The sequence below is a fragment of the Nipponia nippon genome, unplaced genomic scaffold (assembly GCF_047370975.1).
Source record: "Nipponia nippon isolate SJK-2023a ecotype South Korea unplaced genomic scaffold, ASM4737097v1 scaffold_6, whole genome shotgun sequence".
NCBI classification, from domain to species: Eukaryota; Metazoa; Chordata; class Aves; order Pelecaniformes; family Threskiornithidae; genus Nipponia; species Nipponia nippon.
Window position 1 is genome coordinate 35,158,075 of NW_028262380.1, and position 15,167 is coordinate 35,173,241.

The 15,167-nt window shown below is 35.8% G+C and overlaps 1 protein-coding gene across 6 annotated transcripts in view; it reads left to right on the plus strand.

The window, feature by feature from the left end:
• The window catches only part of FAT1 (FAT atypical cadherin 1), a 115,200-nt gene that overhangs the window by 82,466 nt on the left and 17,567 nt on the right, over positions 1-15,167 (plus strand). For all 6 annotated transcript variants that reach the window (XM_087736451.1, XM_087736453.1, XM_087736452.1 and 3 more), the window contains exons 10-17: positions 688-4,755; positions 5,398-5,594; positions 7,016-7,169; positions 8,636-8,869; positions 10,156-10,545; positions 12,003-12,217; positions 12,629-12,766; positions 13,093-13,236. In XM_087736451.1, coding sequence (XP_087592577.1) covers positions 688-4,755; positions 5,398-5,594; positions 7,016-7,169; positions 8,636-8,869; positions 10,156-10,545; positions 12,003-12,217; positions 12,629-12,766; positions 13,093-13,236 — 5,540 coding nt within the window. The remainder of the gene's footprint in view (positions 1-687; positions 4,756-5,397; positions 5,595-7,015; positions 7,170-8,635; positions 8,870-10,155; positions 10,546-12,002; positions 12,218-12,628; positions 12,767-13,092; positions 13,237-15,167) is intronic.

Here is a 15,167-nt window from a genome sequence, read left to right on the forward strand (position 1 = left end):
CAGCTGGTAATCCTCAGCAGGTAGTATTTTTTTTCCTAATACTATCGCAGGGAATAACTTGCCTATATATTAATAGGAAGTTAGGAGAGAGGTAACTATTGGTCCAATTCAGAAAGATTAATTTTGAAGCAGTGATTTGAACAATACTTGCATAAGCAATTAAGATTCACAAGTGTGACTTCATTAAAACACTTCTCTTTTTCAAAGCAGTCTAGTTATTTTATATCATAGAATGTAACTTGTATTCCACTAATGTTAACTTCTGAATAGAATTTTCTTTCAGCTTCAGTGGATACTTAAGTCGGCTTAAACATGAATGCAATGACAAAGATGATAATTTGAAGAAAATACATAATTTATAATGTTGAAACTTGCAAAATACTTATCTTTTTAAGGTTTTTTTTAATGGAAAATGAAACAAATTTTTTGCATTTATTTTCAAGGCTTGGATGGCTTTGCTAACTATGTTTTATGCAATGTTTCCACAAGTAAATTTAGAATTAGTGCTAACTCTTGATTACAGAAAACTTTCCAGAGAGACTAACAAATGTTTGTTAAACACAACTAAGAAACTTTAATATTTCTTGTGTTCTTGCTACGTGACCTCTTTTAGTATATAGCTAAATAAGCAATCATCCTTTAAGTGCTGTATACCTCTTTCTTAATTACTTTTCTCTTTCTTCACAGGGAATATTGGAAATGCCTTCTTTATAGATCCCATTTTGGGTATAATTAAAATTGCAAAGGAATTAGATCGTAGTAACCAGGAAGAATACAACCTGATGGTAAAAGCTACAGACAAAGGAGATCCTCCAATGAGTGAAGTGACCTCTGTGCATATATTTGTTACGGTTTCTGATAATGCTTCACCAAAATTCACAGCCAAAGAATATTCTACAGAAATCAGTGAAAGTGCCAGCATTGGCAGTTTTGTTGGAATGGTTACAGCATACAGTCAGTCTTCTGTAGTTTATGAAATAAAAGATGGTAATATAGGTGATGCCTTTGCTATCAACCCGAACTCAGGTGTCATTGTTTCTCAGAAGATACTTGATTTTGAAACTTTGCCTATTTACACTCTAACTGTGCAAGGAACAAACATGGCTGGCTTGTCCACTAATGCAACAGTTTTGGTACATCTTCGGGATGAGAATGACAATGCACCAATTTTTATGCAGGCTGAATATACAGGACTCATCAGTGAATCAGCTTCAATTAACAGTGTGGTTCTGACTGACAAGAATATCCCATTAGTAATTCGAGCTACAGATGCTGATAAAGAATCTAACGCTTTGCTTGTTTATCAAATTGTTGAACCATCTGTCCGCAAGTATTTTGCCATTGATTCTAGCACTGGTGCCATTCGGACAGTAATGAGTCTGGACTACGAGGAGACAAATATTTTCCACTTTTCAGTGCAAGTACACGATATGGGGATACCACGTTTATATGCAGAATATGCAGCTAATGTTACTATTTATGTAATTGACATCAATGATTGCCCTCCTGTGTTTTCAAGAGAGTTGTATGAGACATCCATTTTGGTTCCAACCTATAAAGGCGTGAAAGTCATCAGTGTAAATGCCACTGATGCTGATTCAGGCATTTTTTCGCAATTAATTTATTCCATTATTGAAGGCAACATTGGAGAAAAATTTTCAATAAACCCTAAGACTGGAGATATAACAGTACAAAATACAACTCAGTTAAGAAGCAGGTATGAATTAACAGTGAGAGCATCTGATGGCAGATTTGCAAGCACTGCATCTGTAAAAATTAATGTGAAGGAAAGCAAAGCAAGCCAGCTGAAGTTCACACAGAGTTCTTACTCTGCAACAGTGCAGGAGAATTCCACAGAGGCAAAAACAATAGCTGTTGTTACTGCTATAGGGAATCAAATAAATGAGCCTTTGTTTTACCATATTCTAAATCCAGACAGCAGATTTAAAATAAGCCCAACTTCAGGAGTCCTTTCAACAACAGGAATACCATTTGATCGTGAACAGCAAGAGTCTTTTGATGTGGTCATAGAAGTGACTGAGGAGTATAAACCCTCAGTTGTTGCACACGTTGTAGTTAAAGTCACAGTGGAAGATGTAAATGATAATGCTCCATTTTTTGTCAGTCTTCCATATTACGCTGTCGTTAAAGTAGACTCTGAAGTAGGCCATGTTATTCGACGTGTCACTGCAGTAGATAAAGATACAGGTAGAAATGGAGAGGTGCATTACTATCTCAAAGAACATCATGAACATTTCCAAATTGATCCCACTGGTGAAATCTCACTGAAGAAGAAGTTTGAACCAGACACACTAAATAAGGAGTATCTGGTTACAGTAGTGGCAAAAGATGGAGGAGACCCTGCTTTTTCTGCTGAAGTTATAGTCCCAATTACAGTTATGAGTAAAGCTATGCCAGTTTTCGAAAAGCCATTCTACAGTGCAGAGATACCAGAAAACATTCAGCTCCATAGTCCTGTGGTACATGTACAAGCAAACAGCCCAGAAGGACTTAAGGTGTTTTACAGCATCACGGATGGAGATCCTTTCAATCAGTTCACTATCAACTTCAACACTGGAGTTATAAATGTTGTTGCCCCTCTTGACTTTGAGTCTCATCCAGCCTACAAACTAAGTATTCGAGCAACAGACTCCCTAACTGGGGTGCATGCGGATGTGTTTGTAGACATAATAGTGGAAGACATCAATGATAATCCTCCTGTGTTTACAGAGCAGTCTTACACTGCAACCCTTTCTGAGGCATCTGTCATTGGAACAGCTGTTGTACAAGTGAGCGCTACAGATGCTGATTCTGGAACAAACAGGGGGATTTCCTATCACTTGATTGAAGATAATAGTGAAAGTCATGACTACTTCCACATAGATAGCAGCACTGGACTCATTCTTACAGCAAGAACTTTGGACTATGAACAAATTAAACAACACAGGTTACTAATAAGGGCCATAGATGGTGGCATGCTGCCCTTGAGCAGTGATACCATTGTAACTGTTGATGTAACCGATCTGAATGATAACCCCCCTCTTTTTAACCAATTGCTTTATGAAGCTAAAATTAGTGAACTGGCTCCCCGAGGGCATTTTGTGACATGTGTGCAAGCCTCAGATGCAGATAGTTCAGATGTGGACAAGCTGGAGTACTCCATTCTGACAGGCAATGACCAAAAGAATTTTGTAATTAATAGTAAAACTGGCATTATCACCATCTCAAACCTACGCAGACAGACACTAAAGTCACATTATAATCTTAACGTGTCTGTTTCTGATGGGGTCTTCAGAAGCTCAGCCCAAGTCCATATAACTGTAACCAGTGCCAATATGCACAGTCCTGTTTTCAGCCAGAATGAATATGAGGTTGAACTAGCTGAAAATGCTCCGTTGCATACTTTGGTGACTGAAGTTAAAGCAACAGATGAAGATTCTGGTACTTACGGCCACATCACTTACCACATTGTGAACGACTTTGCCAAAGATAGATTTTATACAACTGAGAGAGGGCAGATATTTACCTCTGAAAAGCTTGACCGTGAAACACAAGCAGAAAAAGTAATTGCCATTAGTTTAATGGCCAAAGATTCAGGAGGAAAAGTTGCTTTCTGTACTGTTAATGTAATACTTACAGACGACAATGATAACGCTCCTCAATTCCGAGCAACAGAGTATGAAGTTAATATTGGATCTGATGTTCCACGGGGTACTTCTGTCATTAAAGTCTGGGCATCTGATGCTGATGAGGGTACAAATGCAGACATCATATATGCTATTGAAGCAGAATCTGAAAATGTTAAAGAGAATTTAGAAATTGATTCATCGTCTGGTATAATTACTACAAAAGAAAGCTTAATTGGTTTAGAAAACGAGTTTCTGACCTTCTTTGTTAGAGCAGTCGATGGTGGATCCCCCCAAAAAGAGTCAGTTGTTCCTGTCTATGCTAGAATACTCCCACCAGAAGTGCCTCTTCCAAAATTTTCAGAGCCATTTTATTCTTACACGGTTTCTGAGGACATCCCAATTGGGACTGAGATAGATGTTATCAAAGCAGAGCATAATCAGACTTTAGTATATAGTCTGATTAAAGGGAACACTCCTGAAAGCAATAGAGATGATGTTTTTGTGATTGACCGACAGACTGGAGAGTTGAAACTTGAGAAGAATCTTGATCATGAAACAACTAAATGGTACCAGTTCTCAGTTCAAGCACAGTATGCAAATGAAGATTATAATGTTGTTTCCTCAGTAGAGGTAAGCATTCAGGTAAAAGATGCAAATGATAACAAACCAGTTTTGGAGTCCAATCCATATGAAGCATTCATCGTAGAAAACATGCCAGCTGGAACAAGAGTCATCCAGGTTAAAGGAACTGACTTAGATTCAGGACTCAATGGGCAGGTTACTTACAGCTTGGATCCTTCTCAAGAACTAGAAATTATAGAGTCTTTTGCCATAAACATGGAAACTGGCTGGATTACCACTCTTAAAGAACTCGATCATGAGAAAAAAGACAAATACAAAATCACAGTCGTTGCATCTGATCGGGGTGAAAAAATGCAACTGTCTTCTATGGCTGTGGTTGAAGTTACTGTTACGGATGTGAATGACAATCCTCCACGCTTTACTGCAGAGATATATAAAGGAACAGTCAGTGAGGATGACCCTCCTGGTGGGGTAATTGCCATCTTGAGTACAACTGATGCTGATACAGAAGAAGCCAATAGACAAGTCTCTTATTACATTACAGGTAAATCTTTTTGAGTAATGTCAGAATAATCATTTAAGTGGTCTTGGAATGATTTGAGATATAACTTAATCTTCCAAATTATTGAAAAGTATTAGAAACCATAGAGCTGCAAAGAAAGAATATGTGTCTTAATATGAATATTAAAAACTTCAGGGGAAAAAAATGAGTTTTAGAAAACAGGTCTTTGGCTTTCCATTTCACATTTGCCTTGCTTAAAATGCTTTCCTACGTTTGTTGTTTACGTATATATCAAATTTTATTAAAAAAATGTACTTACACTGAAATTAGTGATATAGTTAAAGAATGAACGAAAGAAATTTCACAAAATAATAGACTATTAATTTCCAGTGGAATATTTTATTGTTTTTGTTATTTAGCGTATGTCTTGATATGGTGTTATCTATAATGCTACATGAATTTCTACATCGATTCTTATAGATTCTATTGGCTGCAATGAAATTTGTCGTATGAGCATCTGCTGACTATTTCTACCTGGAAAATGAAGCTATTTCCCTGTAAAGCCACAGAGAGTGGCTGCTTATTTGCATTTACATTTTTTCTCTTTAGCTATAACTTAATATTGATAGAGTAATAGTGGCAATCTCCCCCCTCTTTAATTAAATGTTTCTTTTCATATTTCAGGAGGTGATCCCTTGGGACAGTTTGCTATTGAAAATATACAGAATGAATGGAAGGTCTATGTCAAAAAGCCTCTGGACAGGGAAGAAAAGGATAACTACCTTCTAAATATTACAGCTACTGATGGGACCTTTGCAACTAAAGCTGTGGTGGAGGTTAAAGTCCTTGATGCTAACGATAATAGTCCTGTTTGCGAAAAGGTAGGCACAATCTTGTATCTTCCATGTCCAGCTGCTTCCATGTATAAAATGTAAAACTTTCTCTGAAATTGCTTCTCAGGAGACTGACAAATAGGTATTCCTTTTATGCTGGTAACAGAAATTTGGACTATTAAGATAGAATGCCATCAAAGAAAAGTTATTTCATGGACAGGTTTCTTAAATAAAAATCCAAAAACAATTCATTGATGTGATTTTAACACTTGATGGGTATTTGAAGAGTATAAGGAGAACTGTAGTATATTTCTGCTGTGTTAATGCATACTTCTCCAAAAGGAATTGTTTTAAGCTGCAGCCATGATAGAGCTGCAGCTCTGTTTTCTGAAAGAAGCAAAGTCTCAAAGAAGGCTGCATACCATCACTTAACTGATGTATTGGTGCATTTCCTGTGATAAAAGGGTTGAAAAGACTGGAATATTATCCTGCAGTTGCACTCAACAGCACCAAAAACCTGTAATGCATAAATGTTTTCTTGTTACAAAGCCATCTACCTTGCCAGATTTGATAGTCTGCATAAATGGACATGAAAAATAAAGAATGGAAGAAAAACCAGAAAGGTGAACCCTGCAAGACGTATAATTGCCTTATGAGAAGGGTTTTCCCTTGGGTTTTCATAGTCAGCTTTTTTTTTTTTTTTACTTTAGCACATTTGGACTTTTCATAGCCATCTTGTTGTACACAGATTTGATGTTACCAGGTGGAAAGGCAAAATCTTTTCTTGTTCTGGGAAGGATCAAGTACACAGTGAGCATTTGATTCTTTTTCTTAGTCAATGTTTATGTTGGTTACTTCTATATAAATGATTGAAGTTATATGCAGACTGGTAAGTCAATGTTTTTAGCTTTTTTCCTTTGCTAGTATTGGTGTTACACAGCTCAGTCTTTCTAATTTAATGCACATCCCTGACATGGATGAGCTGTAGGAGTGCTTAGTGCCTTTAAGTTCTGGGTGATTTTTTTAAACCAGAAGCTTTTATTTCATGCCATTACAAAAAAACGCAGGTATCAATTTCTTCTAGATTAAGTCAGACCTAGAAAATATGATTTACCAAAAGAGGAAAAAACGAAATTACCAAAAATTTATAACTCCTATTTTGGGAATGCATGTAGTTATCAGTTAATCAGTTACAAGTGTTTGGAGTTCTTAGCTATGCAGTGATACTCAAGAGTCCCTATGGTTGCAGTATTAATTACCCTTTTGAATAATCTAATAAATGTGGGGTAATTAATTAGAAAATCATAAGTTCTTTTCATTTTCAGGTATTTCATCATCTGGTTCACTTCATATGTTACCAAACATTCAAACAGGATATTATCTCATCTGTCATTCCTTCTTCCCCTCCCCTTTCCAAGCTCTGCTTATTTCATATGTTTAGTCTTTCAATGTAACTTTTAATCTTGCAGGCTTTATACACCGATTCTGTTCCTGAGGATGCCCTTCCTGGCAAGCTGATATTGCAGGTATCTGCTACAGATGCAGATATTCGTTCCAATGCAGAAATTACTTATACACTGCATGGCACAGGAGCAGAAAAATTCAGACTCACTCCAGACACAGGTAATTATGCTTTATACACTATAAAAAATTCCAATCATCACCTCATTTTATAAAATATTTTACTATTACATTAAGACATACATAAATGTCAATACTTTAAGCTGTCCATTAAGAGTTAGTTTATTATATAACTGTTTAAAATGTGAGTTTCTACTAACCAAATGCTAATAATATATTGAATAGAAGTAAGGGAAAAGGCAAGTATTTTAATATATGAGGAACTAAAGATAAATAGGGTAATTGCCCCAAAGCCAGAAACTTCCATGCTGAAGTGACTGGAGTAAAAGTATGCTATAAATTTTGTACTTTTTATATTCATTGTAGTAGTAGCAATAATGGTTTATAAACTGAAAATATCTTCATTCAGATTCTCTTCACTATCATTTGGTTTGGCATGTTAAGTGGGATGAGGTTAAATGGAGCAACAAATTTCCTTTCTATAGTAAACACCAAAAGTGCCTGCAGTTTTATTGGCAGCATTATATAAACAAGATTAACTTTTAACTTGCCCGACTTTGGTTTTCATGGCATTCATGTCTTCTGGATTATAATATAGGTCAAAGCTAATGCCAAAATCCTGTGCTCTGCAGGCTGCAGTAGACAAGCAGTAGGAAGGGAGTAGTAAACAATACAGAAAAATTTAAATTAGATAAATACAAAGATATAGTGGAAATATGGAGAAGGAGATTAGAATACTACAGTGGCAAAATAAATGAGAAGGATCTTACTTCATGTTTTGTTTTTTTGTTTTTTTTTTTTTACTTTGAATGTCACCTGTGTGCTGTACTAGCATGTCATTACATAAATTCAAAATTGGTGGGGCTAGAACACTCATAAACAATATTTCAGAATACTTTTTTGAATTGCTTAAATGGAGACAATGACTACAAATTGTGCCTGTCATAGCGTTTTCTGTCATGTTGGAAAGAAAGTATGACTTCTAGAGGTTTCTCTGTAACAGCAAGTTATATTTGATAGTGTGAATAGCTCTGTTTATGCATTGAATGTTAGAGGAGAGAGTCAGCTCAATAGCTGTGGAAGGAACACAACTAAATAGACCAGGAAAACCATATATGGATTTTACTTTGCATTTTGTTAAAGCCAGAGTTCTAATATTTTCATTTTCTTTACACAAAAACACATGGATTCATGCATGTATACACATTTTCTATCTTTCTGCACCATCAGGTAGTCTTACTTTAGCTAATTTCTGTTTCAGAGGCATTTGAAAAAAAGGCAGATTTTAGTATTTAATCTTTTAAAGCTGAAAAGACAGGCCGCTGACATGCTTTGCTCAAAGTGGAACTCATTAGTGCATTACAGCTGTTGACTTAGCCACTGATGAAATTATCATCAAAAAGAAAATTGTTCAGTTCCTCTGAGTACAAAGATTTTAGAGGAAAACATCTTATGGATACTTAAGTCTTGCAACTCGCATCAACTTATGTATGTTATTCTGTTTATAGGTGAACTGAAAACATTAATGCCACTTGATCGTGAGCAGCAAGCAGTTTATTATCTTCTAGTGAAAGCCACAGATGGAGGAGGAAGATTCTGCCAAGCTAATATTATTCTGACTCTGGAAGATGTGAATGATAATGCTCCAGAGTTTACAGCTGATCCCTACTCCATTACTGTATTTGAAAACACAGAGCCTAAAACCCTTTTGACAAGAGTGCAGGCAACAGATGCAGATACAGGTATGCATTCTTTGACCGATACTTTTGTCATGGTCTCAAATTTACAGTAATGTTTATTTAGTCTTACCCTGAGAGGTTTAAGTCTTTCAGTGGAACTGACAGATGTTCAATACCTCTCAGGATTAGACTCCTGAAAGATATATTTAGGGCTACTAAATCATGTAACACCTGACTTTCGTGTGTGAATAGCTTGGAAAACATCCCTTTTGTGTCTCTGATAAAAACAAGAGGGGAAAGAGACAAAATATAGGATATTTTTAGTGTGGTTAGCTATTAATGTTATGATGGGTTAGGTCCATTCTTTTACTCCTGGTATAAGTAAAAGGAATATCAAGCCATGTCTGTTCATGTAAATGTGCATTCACAGATTTTGAATGTGTGCTTCTCAGGTTAGCCACTGATGATCATACCATAAAGAGAACCCTGATGAATTATAGCCTTATGTGTATGCTACCCTATTAAGATTTTTGCTGCCTCTTTATCTTCACTATTTAGTTACAAGTATTTAAGTGAACGTGAACTGAAAATGACATTGGAAGGAGTTTGTTCTTAGGCTTTGTTGTAAGGAATACAGCAGCATAAGGTCTTTTTAAAGGTGTATGATTTCCATATATCATCAGATTATTAATCAAATAATACTAATTAATAATTGCTTCAGTCTCGTGAAACAACCAACCTGCTTTGTGCTATGATAAAACTACATTGCTGAATTAGAAGGTAACAGACAGATGTTTTCACTCTTCACTGGTCTTTGAGGCTCAGGAGGAGCAAAATGCTTGGCCCAAAAACATATGGGTTTTTTGTTCATTTGTTTTATACAGAAATGTTGCCAAAAATTATGTTCCTGTTAATTGTGGGACATGGTTCTTAAATAAACTTACTGGAACTGAGTCTAGTTATTTGATGCAGCCTAACTCTCCCATATCCTCCTGTGTTATTTATAAGCCTGCTAAGCAGATGCTATTGTACTAAAGTTATAATTAGATTTATATTACTAATTGTTTTATATTAGCTAGTACTGTGACTGAAGGAGAACCATGCTTCATGTTTTTTGTGTGGCAGAAAATCGGTGCAATGAAGTGTTAGCTTAATTTTTAAATCGGATTACATCTTTTTGGAAATCATTCTGCCCTTGACAGGGCAGCCCTTAACTCTTGCTGAAATTTACTTTAACATGAATGATAATATTTAGCATGCGTGTTTTATTTCTGTAGCTATCAGATCTCTTATTACGTTGCTGTATTTTAACGGCTGTTTCATACTCTGCAATTGTTTTCAAAATGCAGGGATGAACCATAAAATCCATTATTCACTGATGAATTCTGCAGAGGGCCAGTTCTCTATTGATGAATTCTCTGGAATCATTCGGTTGGAGAAGCCTTTGGATCGGGAATTACAAGCTGTGTACAGTCTAACTTTGAAGGCTACAGATGAAGGTTTACCTAGAAGACTGTCTTCAACAAGTAGTCTTATAGTTTCTGTTTTGGATATAAATGATAATCCACCTGTATTTGAGCATAGGGAGTATAGTGCAAGCGTATCAGAGGACATTTTGGTTGGAACTGAAGTTCTCCAGATCTATGCTGCAAGCAGGGACATTGAAGCCAATGCTGAAATCACGTACTCAATAGTCAGTGGGAATGAACATGGGAAATTCAGCATCAATTCAACAACAGGTAACAGATTACAACTGTGAATATAGTTTAGACTAACCAAGCACACTGCCATACTGTGTTTTACAGTAATTCAACCAAATAGGTTATGTATAATCTATGTGCATCATCCTGGCTGTAAAGCCAGTGCTGCTGTCTGTTCACCCATTTTGCCACCACGCTTACTAGAGGAGTGCAATAGAGTGTAGAATAGGAACTTTATTTGTTGCTGTTATTTATTGTTATTTGGGTTAGATTCATTTAGCTGGCAACAGTAAGGGTTTCCTAGCTGGAATATTCCCCACCCTGAGGGCAGAGGGAGTGGAACGACATAGTTCTGTAATGATAAAAGCATAATAGCCTTTCAACAAAAGCTATATACAGAATGAGTGGCCAGACTTGATAAAAGAAAGATCAGAAATTAAATTCATTGGGAAAACTAGTCATTGGTCCACAAAGATAGTAATTCATTGGGAAAACTAGTCATTGGTCCACAAAGATAGTAATTCTAGAGGAGTTTGATATAGCATTAAAGAGAGGTTGGAAAATTCTGTTCAATCATATATCCAGCGTGACAGTGGAGATTTTAGGCTTGCGTGACAGTGGAGATTTTAGGCTTGCATGTTAGTCAGATGTAGTCTCAGGAAGCATTTAGGTTCTGTGGAGAATTTTTCCCTATTAATGACAATTCCTTGTTAAAAATCAATATACACCTCAATTCTACTTTTGTTTTCTTATATAGTTTGTTTTTTTTTTTTTCTAGAGTTAATTTCTGGTAAAGTTTGGGTTTTTTAAATAAAATTTCTACCCAGAAGTTAATAGTAGTTAATTACACCAGTGTAATTGAAGTTATAATTCTTCCAGTTGTTTTTTCCAGTGTGCATGCTGGTACTATGGTATAGAAGTACTTTGCCAGTTTAACTTCTTCCCATATTTGAAAGGTTCCAGGAAAGCACTCTTCCAGCAGCAAATCAGTGTGTGTGTTAGGGACTGCACTATCTTAACTAGTCAGTTAAAAATTCACACTTTAACTCAGATTTTTCTATCAATCAAAATTCATGGTCGGACACTTCTGTTACTACCTCTGTGTGCTCCATGCCTGACCTTAATGCTGGCTGCAAGGAAGGTCAAGTTAAAGGTCATTTCATATTTTTGGTTAATTTTAATTGAAAATTAAGAAAAGGACACTTTCTAAACACAGTTTTCTTTTTTCTTCATTTTTTTCATTACAGAATGTGAGCCAGGTGATTTTAAAGTGTGAGTCTTTTGTGGTAGTAGCAGGAACTTCTCACCTTTTTAATTTTATGTGTAAAGCCTGATCATTTCACTGTGTAGCTCCATCTTTACAGTGACAAATCGAGCCCTGAAGAAGCTGAGTATTTGTCAGACTAAAATCAAAAGTTGCAATATAGAATACAACAGTAATAGCAGAGTTTGTGTGAGGTTTTTGGTTTGTTCGTTTTTTTTTTTTTCTTCCCTAGGAGCCATTTTTGTCATTGAGAGTTTGGATTATGAAAGTTCTCATGAGTACTACTTGACAGTGGAAGCCACAGATGGAGGCACACCTTCGTTAAGCGATGTTGTAACCGTGAATATTAATGTAACAGATATCAATGACAATACTCCAGTGTTTAGCCAAGACACTTACACTGCAGTAATCAGTGAAGATGCTATGCTTGAACAATCAGTCATTACAGTACGTATTGTTGGTTTTTTCCTTTGAAATACTCTGTCATGACAATCATGCTTTTAGTCTTGAAGGAATAAATATTTGTTTGAAGATGGACATAAATGAATAGATAAGTTTGCCACTGAGTGAATTAAAAATTTATTTTGAAAAAGTTTCAGAACCAGGGACTTGAGATGCTATGGGAAAGCAGATGATATTTTGAGATATATTTGTATTCCCCTCATGAGAACATGACTTAATTTTCAGAAGAAATTCAGGAAATTGTGATCTTGGTGTGCTCTATTCGGATGACATTTCTCCTGGGAGCTAGGCAATGTGTGAGACCAAAACAGCTGTGCTCATCTTCAGGATGAGTTTATCTGAAAGGTGATAGAGTCTATTTTGACCTGTTTTAAATGAGACTGTAATGTCCCCTAGGTTATGGCAGATGATGCTGATGGACCCTCAAACAATCGCATTCACTACACAATTATAGACGGCAATCAGGGAAACCCTTTTACAATTGACCCTACCAGGGGTGAAATAAAAGTGACTAAACTTCTAGACAGAGAAAAGGTAAGTTTTTATGCTTTTTGAGCAGTTGATTTTGAGATTAATTTAGCTATACATAATTGATGACCACTGTTTTTGGATTATATTTGTAAATTACCATTTCAAGTGTTCCAAAATTAATACAGCAGTAACAAAGTGAAAGCATCTATATTTATGTCCATGCTTTTGGGGGTGGGGGGCACCTGCAGGGGGAAGAGAAAGGATTAAATATACGAAGGCAAGTTTTGCTGGAGGGTGGCACTAAAATATTTCTTCCTTAAAAGGAAAGCTGAGTTTGTTACTCTCCGCTTTTCAGTGAATGTTTGAATTTTTTTTTTATTATTTCATAGATTTCAGGATATACCTTGACAGTTCAAGCTTCAGATAATGGAAACCCACCTAGACTTAACACAACCACAGTTAATATTGATGTTTCTGATGTAAATGACAATCCTCCAGTATTCTCAAAAGGAAACTATAGTGTTATCATCCAGGTAAATACAGATAGTGAAGTAGTCAAATCAGTAATATTATCGGAGTGTTAATTTGTGACTTGAGAAATTCTGCAAGATATGATAAACCTAATGCTTCAATTTTATTTTTCTGTATTTTTTTTTTATTATTTAAGGTTGTCAATGAGACTGCTTACCTGAATAAGTGTTAAGGGTTACAAAATTCATATTGTGCAGTCTATTTAGAAACTTACATTGCAAATTGAGCATGTTCTTTTTTTGTGTACTTTGTGTGTGTACATGTATATATATAATACCTTGCATTTACATTTATAATGTTCTTAGCATCATACAGATAGGTTAAAATACATAATATTTTGCTATTTCTTTTTAATCTTAGAGTTACTGCTTAGAAAAAGTTACGTTAGATAACTATTACTGTGAAGCAAGTGTTGTGCACTGTGGCACATAGTTCAAGACTTAATTCATATTGGCCCTCCTCTGGGATCAGAAGCAGTTAAAACAGGAGTAGTATTTCATATTGCTACATACCGATCCTTTGACTAATTTTGCACCTTAGGATCGTAGTAGTGGGCCCGATTCTCAAATGGCTGGCATGTACTTGCCTGATTCAGAAAACTCTCTGCTAAAGCAAAGATGGCAAAGGCAACATCTGTACTTCTTGTCTTCCGGAATCCAATACAAAATAAATGGAAGGGAACAAAGGAATTGCATTAAGACCTTTATACTAGTAATGTCAGTGAGCGCAGTCCCTTGGGTCCTTTTGCTGTTGCTGGTGCCTGGCCTTGTACAATAGATAAATGAGGATCAGGCAATGTTATCTGGTGCACTGTGCCATCCTAACATACCACTTCTGTTTGAGACTGTGTACATGATTTGTAAAGGTAGCTTTCCGAAATAGGGCAAAGTGATTCATCCCTACCCAACGTATACAGAGTATGCAAGTAAGATGTCCTGGATCTTACTTTTTTTTTAAAACAACAGATTTGTATGTTTGTTTGCTGTCAAAGGTATTTTGCTTTCCCCAAATACAATCTATCTTTCTTGAAGTGAATGTAATTAATGTATCCCCTAAAACTGTAGACTGTATAGCCAATGTCTGTAATGTGTCCCTTACTAAATTAAAAAGGAAGACCAAGACCTCATGTTTTATAGTTCATTTATATCAGTCTGTCCGAGTATGAGGGTAGCAGAGAAAATGCTGGAGGAGTTGCCCAAGAACACTAGTGTGCATTTCCTCATATATTGGAGATGGACATATTTGGACACAGTTGGAAATGTGCTTAGCTATTATGAAAATCAAATTACTTTAGATGTCCAAATGTAAATATTTGTATTTTAAAATGATGGTCCTTGTCTGTTTTGCTGAAGGGGGAAAAAAGCTTCAGCTGCAATATCTGATAATTAACTTGACTTATTCTCTCAAGAACAAAGGGTATACTTGTTATGCAACTGTGAAAGGACAGCATTTTGTTATTGTTGTACAATAACACTTCTACTTTTTTTTTTTTTTCATTAAAAATATGTATATATATAAAAAATCTGGTCAATACAGTATAGCATGAATATTCTGGGAGAGGTGTTACAAGTGTTAGATAAGGCTGTGTGTGTGTATCAGATACATGATAAACCAAAGTGTGTGAAGTGTCTGTGAAACCTCAGGCATGCACATGATGCAAACTTGAACGGATTTTATGATGCAAATTTTAAAACCCGTATTTCATATTTTAAACGGACTGCGGCTGTAGCAGCCACAACTGTAGTCAGAACACTAATTAGAGACTCAAGGGGTCAGATGGAAGAGTGTGTTTTTCTAGTCCTCCCAACAAAGGCATTGGATTATTCTTAACAGGTGTTTTAGCTAACTTTGAAATCTTTGATGATTTGGTAATTAATCTACAGTAATCTTAACTCAGACCAAAAGTGGAAAATGTAAAGTTTCAAGGCTGAGC